Source organism: Procambarus clarkii, chromosome 24, assembly GCF_040958095.1.
Source record: "Procambarus clarkii isolate CNS0578487 chromosome 24, FALCON_Pclarkii_2.0, whole genome shotgun sequence".
Taxonomy (NCBI): Eukaryota; Metazoa; Arthropoda; class Malacostraca; order Decapoda; family Cambaridae; genus Procambarus; species Procambarus clarkii.
The window spans coordinates 42807098-42815537 of record NC_091173.1 but is presented as its reverse complement, the minus strand read 5'-3'; the positions used below and the strand labels follow the sequence as shown (position 1 = coordinate 42815537).

At 45.3% G+C, this 8440-nt stretch overlaps 1 protein-coding gene across 1 annotated transcript; it reads right to left on the bottom strand.

Moving 5' to 3' along the window:
• Window positions 1-5443: 5443 nt before the first annotated feature.
• LOC138368053 (uncharacterized) lies at window positions 5444-6685 on the bottom strand. Its single transcript, XM_069330350.1, has one exon. The coding sequence runs from the start codon at window positions 6683-6685 to the stop codon at window positions 5444-5446; it is 1242 nt and encodes a 413-aa protein (XP_069186451.1).
• Between the last annotated feature and the right edge of the window lie 1755 nt (window positions 6686-8440).

The window sequence follows — 8440 nt, the reverse complement described above, 5'->3', positions numbered from 1 at the left end:
TGTGTTGATGACGACGAGTTGTGGGTTGATGGGGACGGGCTGTGTGTTGATGAGGACGAGTTGTGTGTTGATGAGGACGGGTTGTGTGTTGATGAGGACGAGTTGTGGGTTGATGGGGACGGGCTGTGTGTTGATGAGGACGAGTTGTGTGTTGATGAGGACGGGTTGTGTGTTGATGAGGACGAGTTGTGGGTTGATGAGGACGGGTTGTGTGTTGATGAGGACGGGTTGTGTGTTGATGAGGATGGGCTGTGTGTTGATGAGGACGGGCTGTGAGTTGATGAGGACGGGCTGTGTGTTGATGAGGACGGGTTGTGTGTTGATGAGGAGGGGTTGTGTGTTGATGAGGACGGGCTGTGTGTTGATGAGGACGGGCTGTGTGTTGATGAGGACGGGTTGTGTGTTGATGAGGACGGGCTGTGTGTTAATGAGGACGGGTTGTGTGTTGATGAGGACGGGCTGTGTGTTGATGAGGAAGGGTTGTGTGTTAATGAGGACGGGCTGTGTGTTGATGAGGACGGGCTGTGTGTTGATGAGGACGGGTTGTGTGTTGATGAGGGCGGGTTGTGTGTTAATGAGGACGGGCTGTGTGTTGATGAGGACGGGTTGTGTGTTGATGAGGACGGGTTGTGTGTTGATGAGGACTGGCTGTGAGTTGATGAGGAGGGGTTGTGTGTTGATGAGGAGGGGTTGTGTGTTGATGAGGACGGGCTGTGTGTTGATGAGGACGGGCTGTGAGTTGATGAGGAGGGGTTGTGTGTTGATGAGGAGGGGTTGCGTGTTGATGAGGACGGGTTGTGTGTTGATGAGGACGGGTTGTGTGTTGATGAGGATGGGCTGTGTGTTGATGAGGACGGGCTGTGAGTTGATGAGGACGGGCTGTGTGTTGATGAGGACGGGTTGTGTGTTGATGAGGAGGGGTTGTGTGTTGATGAGGACGGGCTGTGTGTTGATGACGACGTGTTGTGTGTTGATGAGGACGGGCTGTGTGTTGATGAGGACGGGCTGTGTGTTGATGAGGACGGGCTGTGTGTTGATGAGGACGGGTTGTGTGTTGATGAGGACGGGTTGTGTGTTGATGAGGACGAGTTGTGTGTTGATGAGGACGGGTTGTGTGTTGATGAGGACGAGTTGTGGGTTGATGGGGACGGGCTGTGTGTTGATGAGGACGAGTTGTGTGTTGATGAGGACGGGTTGTGTGTTGATGAGGACGAGTTGTGGGTTGATGAGGACGGGTTGTGTGTTGATGAGGACGGGTTGTGTGTTGATGAGGATGGGCTGTGTGTTGATGAGGACGGGCTGTGAGTTGATGAGGACGGGCTGTGTGTTGATGAGGACGGGTTGTGTGTTGATGAGGAGGGGTTGTGTGTTGATGAGGACGGGCTGTGTGTTGATGAGGACGGGCTGTGTGTTGATGAGGACGGGTTGTGTGTTGATGAGGACGGGCTGTGTGTTAATGAGGACGGGTTGTGTGTTGATGAGGAGAGGTTGTGTGTTGATGAGGACGAGCTGTATGTTGATGACGACGGGGTGTGTGTTGATGAGGACGGGCTGTATGTTGATGAGAACGGGTTGTGTGTTGATGAGGACGGGTTGTGTGTTGATGAGGACGGGCTGTGAATTGATGATGATGGGTTGTGTGATGATAAGGACGGGCAGTGTGTTGATGAGGACGAGTTGTGGGTTGATGGGGACGGGCTGTGTGTTGATGAGGACGGGTTGTGTGTTGATGAGGACGAGTTGTGGGTTGATGGGGACCGGCTGTGTGTTGATGAGGACGGGTTGTGTGTTGATGAGGACGGGTTGTGTGTTAATGAGGACGGGCTGTGTGTTGATGAGGACGGGTTGTGTGTTGATGAGGACGGGTTGTGTGTTGATGAGGATGGGCTGTGTGTTGATGAGGACGGGCTGTGAGTTGATGAGGAGGGGTTGTGTGTTGATGAGGAGGGGTTGTGTGTTGATGAGGACGGGCTGTGTGTTGATGAGGACGGGAGTAGTGAATAAGGAGACAGATTGAGGTAAAAAAATTTCAGACACGGTTGGGCACTTCCATGCCGACTTGACCCTGTTGGGCCAGAACGTCCATTCCTCTTATTTGGGTGGTTAGGTTAGGGCACAGTCAGCGCGCTCCTGGCTGGCTGGCGGTGGTCGGGTGGTGGTCCCCCCTGGGGTCCCGGGGGGACCACCACCAATGGTGTACCTGAGGAACTGGTGCCCTATCCTAACCTGTTTTTTGCACGATTCGTCTCGAGCTTTTAAGATGAGTCTAGGGCCTCAAGGAGGGGGTCTCTACTTATGAGAGGTACCGAGGATGAATGTACAATAGTTGGAAACCAAAAAAATGCACTGGTGAAAGGCATATAAACGTTTTTTGGAGTATTTAATGGCGCTAGTATATGTGTGCGTGTGCGTGTTTTTTTTTTTATGTAAATACAATATATCTGGGTTTTTTAATTCCTGCTGAGAAGTGTATCTGAAATAAAGGGTTTTGTCTTTACATTTGGTAAGGTTTCAATAATCAGGTAAAAAATAAAAATGAGAAAGACTCGAGTTATATTTTTTCATTTACTCCAGATTATTGTCCCCATTTTCTCTATATTCCGTTTCACAGAAAACATCTTCACGGGCGGTCGAGTCCCGTTTTCGTCTATGGGGAAACTCAGATAATTGACAGAAAAAAATATATGCAAGTTCCATTTTTATTTCCAAACACTGGATAGTTTAATTATTAAGATCGGGAGTTTGCTTATTATTCAGATCTGGGAAACAACAACGTATTATTATTTCATGTTTTTTTTTCATCCAAACATATAGAAACAAGTATTTATGTTTTAATTTTAGAGGAAAGAACATTATCAAATATTTGTTTTGTTTTTGTTTTTTCATAGGAAAGAGCAAACATCAGAAAAGACATAATTCATTCATTCATTCAGTATTATAGATATTCCCCCCACCGGTAAATTAAAGACATTATTTATTTTCATCGTTAGTTCTTTTTTATTGAACAAATAAAAAACCTACAATACACATAACTACAATATATATATATATATATACATGACACTGCAATACATTCATTTAATTAAGTTTTCGCATGACGCCCGAGGACAATAAAGCTGCTTCGTGCATGGTCGGCGTGAACAAGTCCATGGTCGGAGTGGGCTCTACATAGTCTGGCTCATAGAATTTTCTCTGGCCACACTCGAAGAGGTCCGAGACCTCTTCATCGAATCCCTCCACCGGCTCGAACTGTGAAGTAAACATGTCAATCGTAGCCAGGCCCAACTCTTCCATGGCTAACGATTGATTTTCACTAAACAGTTCGACCGCGGCGTTTAAGGTCTGCGAAGACAATATGTCCCCCGTGTTCAGCTCTTGTGTCTTAGGTGCCATAGGGGTTACGCGGCACACCGTCGCTAATTTCTGGGGGGTCTGTCGGGCTTCCTCGTCTTCACTCTCGCTAATGTGGGTAACGGCCTCCCGCTGGCGGGTCGCTGGGGGAGGCGGGTTAGGGCGTCTTGTTGGAGGCACATATCCCGAGGTGGATGGTTGGGGGGAAGCCTCGCGGTTGCTCGACTTCTTATCATATGGTGTCGTCGTCGTCGTCCTCTTGCGTTGGCCTCGCGTAGATAGCCTAGCCCGACAAGGCCCCGGTGCGGGCCCCTGTGCAGGCTGTTCCCAGGTTATTTGACAATCTTGTACAGGGCGACTTGTTGGCTTTGCAATGTCCTTCATCAAAGGCGCTGTCGAAGCTTTCGTTTTTAGAGCCATCTCTCCACTCTTCGCCGCCTTCTTAGCTTTGGACTCTGTTGTTGTTGTTGTTGTTGCCTTCGTTTTCAGAGCCATCTCTCCACTCTTCGCCTTCTTAGCTATGGGCTCTGTTGTTGTTGTTGTTGTTGTTGTTGCCTTCGTTTTCAGAGCCATCTCTCCACTCTTCGCCTTCTTAGCTATGGGCTCTGTTGTTGTTGTTGTTGTTGTTGCCTTCGTTTTCAGAGCCATCTCTCCACTCTTCGCCTTCTTAGCTATGGGCTCTTTTGTTGTTGTTGTTGCCGTTATTGGGAATGGTCCTGGCCCCGCCTGGGTCGGCACCCGTGAATCCATAGAGTCAACAACAAGGCGGGCCGCGGGGCGGGGCTCTGGCACCGGCCGCGTCTCAGGCGGGGGCATGGGCACCGTCGGCTTGGGGTGCATAGTGGCCACAACGACATCTGGCACTGGCCCTGGCATCTCCGTAGTCTCAGGCGAGGTCGTAGGCGAAGTTGATGAAGTTTTGGGGGCTTGACACATCGGCAGAACATTGGCACCACCACTACTCTTCAATATATCCGCTACATCATGGGGCGTCACCCCAGCTGGCAGGATGAGAGCAGTCCCAAAGTTGAAATTGATCCCACCAGTTACCTCAATTTTTGAGCAACCGTTTAACAATTCTGCAAAAAAAAAAAAAAAAAAAAAAAAACATTAATAAAATTTTATATTCACAAACAAGAAACATAAAAACACACACACACACACACACACACACACACACACACACACACACACACACACACACACACACACACACACACACACACACGTTCTCACCTATATCAGAGTTATGTTAAAAAAAAATAAATAAAAATAAAAATAATAAAAAAAAAAAAATAAAATAATAATAATAATAATAATAAAAAAAACTCACCACGGGCAAATTCCATTTTCAAAAAACTTCGCTTGTGGGCTTCTAATGATGACCAGAACCAAGGGCGTTCGTCGGTGGACAAGTTAAGTCAATGGGCCTCAATGGGCTTATATATACCCCTAAAACCTCTACCCCCTCCCTCACCCCCCGCCACACCCCATCCCCTCAGGCAAGCTAGGTCACCTGCTCACACAGGTTATAGCACGCATCCTGGGAATCATCTCCCAGGCAAAATGTTGTTTGACAGAGTGGCATATTCAGGTTATCATACGTAAATTTCACAACCAAAGCATCATTTTTGCTGTGTTGTTCATATTTAAAATCCTGCGCAAATTTCCGAAGCGCTTTTCCCACCCCTAGATGGGATAAATAGTAGGTGAAGTATAAGGCATAGTTCCCGCAGAAATAAGTTTCCAACTGCTGTATTCTGTCATTGAATATGTGCAAATCACATTTTTCAAAGCTATTCAATATAACCTTAAAATATTTCGAATACGTTTCAATTCTCGGGTTTCCAAAACTATCAAGAATGACAATTTCTGTCTTAGTCATTGCTTTGGCTATACAAAATGTAACCCAATGACCCATTGTATCTGCAGATTCTGCATCTAGTGTATTAATTATAAATACCACAGGATGGTTATAGATCTTTTTCAAAATTTTTCTTGCATCATTGGCGAGATAACATCCCAGATATTGCACCTCCCGACCCAACACCCCATTCAGCGCTTCGTTAATTTCAAGACAATTCATAGCTTTTTACGCTCTCGTATCACAAACTATTCTACGTTCCGCATTAATTTTCAGGATGCCAGTGGTGCCGCCATAAAGCAAAATGACTTTATTTCCCACCACAGGCATTTTAAATTCTAGACTAATTCTCAGGTTACCAGACACTTCCAGGGGCATTGCGTCCTTTATAGTTTCGGGCTGTAAATTGAAAGCCAGTATAGTGCCACCGTTAACAAATGCATCATAGGATAGCGTATGGGCATTATCGAAACCTAAAGCTTGTAGCGTCGTATAATATAATTTTGCGCAGTTGTGTGGAAAAGCGCAAGCAATATTAAATAAAGTAGTGCTATTCAGAGTTATAAATACACTCGTGAGCTGACAATTCTCAAAATATAATGGGTTCTGGGTATAGCCTCCTGACATTGCCTCCATATCTACGATAATCATGTATAAACGCTCAGGAACTACAGTTCCCCAGGGCTGATCCATTGTAATTGTCCGCTGTCCTGTGCCCAGTATATGAGTCTTTAATAGGGTTTTGTTAAACGTATATGTTATCGGGGTGTTATTTTGTATCAATGCCTTATTAATGGCCGTTAAGCCGGCCGGGTATGGCATTATGCGATCTATCCACAACCTCGCCATCTTAATATGGTATTTAAAGTTTGCATTATCCCTTTCGCTATGAATAATCCATTTATCCGGGTTTAGTTCTAGGCGAATGCGCACATCCACATTATCCAGAACGTATTCGCTAATTGTAGTAACATCCGCCAATAATTTAAAGCATGTGTGCACACCCATAGTTTTCATCTCAGTCATTTGCTGCTCCCTTTCCTCAGTCATTGCAGCAAAATAGTCGTTGGAAAATCTGCTGGGGTCATTACCTTTAAAGAAATGCGCTAGTTTCCGATATCTCTCAGCTTCGCACCCCGAAATAGTAGTCAGCAGCTTTATATAACTCCAGTATGAGAATAGAGAGTTAGTTTCGACCACAGTCTCATTGAAATACACTACTATAGATTTGAATAAAGTCTGTGATAGACCATTACTAATTGTTACATTTTCTGTATCCCCTATCGCACTAGCTCCATCTTCGCCCGTTACTGCTAGCGATAGTTCCAAAGCCAATGACGACATATCTAGAAAGTGGCCATTCACGCCTTTAATGTTAAATTCAAGATACGCATCTCTAAATTTATTGCCCCCAGTATTTACTGGCAAAACATCAATAGTTTGACGCGAGGCTATAGTGGCCTCTACCATCCTAGCGGAGAACGGCTTGGGAAAGGCGTCAGTTATCGCAGCGGCATAATTCCCCAGTGGTACTTGTAGCCCCGCCATGCTATCTTGTCAATAGTTGTTTCGAGAGTGATTCAATTTTTAAGCAAACACGTCATTATATTTCCCTCCGTCGATTTTCCTGAACAAATTTCTTGTTTTGCTTTGTTTTTTGTTTTTTTTTGTCTTAATCCTTCTGTTCCTTTTTTTTTTTTTTTTCTTAACGACCCGCCCACCCGCAATTTGCTTCCCAACATGTTTTAATGTTTCTAGGCCTCTGTGTTTGAGCGACTGTTTCAATGTGCGTTCGCCACTGTTTATGTCTTGCACGACATCCTGGCCCATACTCAATGCAGCAGGGGCCAAGGTTCTCATCAAGAATGGTGCCGCTCGCTTCGCCAGTCCAGTTATGAAACTAAAAATCCCACCCCCTCGCACATGACGCCTAGTACTGTTAAAAATGCGGACGTCCCCTAAACCGCCCCCTCTCCCGGAAACGGGGGGCGTTAGGAGTATTAATAACTCCTCCACCGACGGCGGGGTAAAATCGACGCGCATTTTGCAACTAGATGCGAGGTAATGAAGATTATAGGCTTCAACGCTCAATTATATAACCCCCAAAGTCGGCCTTATATGCAAAACTGCAATCGTGCAGCCTCGCGCATCGAAATAAACAGGATTGCCTTCTTGATCGGTCATTGTAATGCTCACACTGTCGACAATTGAAGTGTTCAGAGGTTTATATAACTTCTTATTACCACCGTCACTCCCATTTAGAGAGACAACGTCCAGTATATTGACTAACTGATCACCATAACTCGTAGGCATAATTTTGTCGCAATAAATACACAAATTATCCATCATTCCTCTCGGCTGTGGTGGGTAGACACATAAATCAGTTTCCTTGCCTGTCTCATATTTTATACCCCTGATTAAATATATGACATAATCCTCACCTGTCTCGGTGCCTATTACCTTCCCGATCGCACGCCCGAACGATAGCGAAATTCGGCAAACCATATTATATATCTCTTCACCTGGTCTTTGGAACTGCGACATTATGGCGTCGCTGTATACGGCACTAAATTTATTGCGATTATGGCTTGAATCGTATTTTATATACGTTGTTCCATATTTTGGATACAGCTTTTTATAAGCTTTATCTATAAAACTCAATTCCTTGCTTGACAATATATTGGCTATTTCATTGTTAATTGCATTATTAATTTCCTTTATGCTTCCTGCCAAAATGTTGTTTTTCAGTAAAAACTTCGAATAGGTGTGTTTAAAGCCCGTCATTTGTACATTGGTGCATATTAAACCAACCCTCACATAACTCTCTAGATCGTCTTTCATAATCACGTAATGAGATGTGGGGAGCAATAATTTCTGTAAACACATTTCATAGGCGCGCTTGGGATTCAAATTTAATTCCTTATACAAGCGATTTGAAAAAGAGCTGGGAATGTTATCAGGATACAAATCTGCATTGGCAACGTTGGTCGCGTATATAATGTGAGTGTCCATTCTGGCATCAGTACCGGGTCACAGGTGGGCAATGAATAAATGCTCAAATCGCCGTAATTTGTTTTTAATAAGCCAACCACGAGGGGGCGACCCGATCCCCGCGACCACCGACCTTGATCCGCTTAGGAGGGAGGTCAGAGGTCGAAACAGCCACGCCCCGTCTCCTGTTAATTCCCTCATCGTTAACCTGTCTGCGAGCCGCAGTGTTTCTAA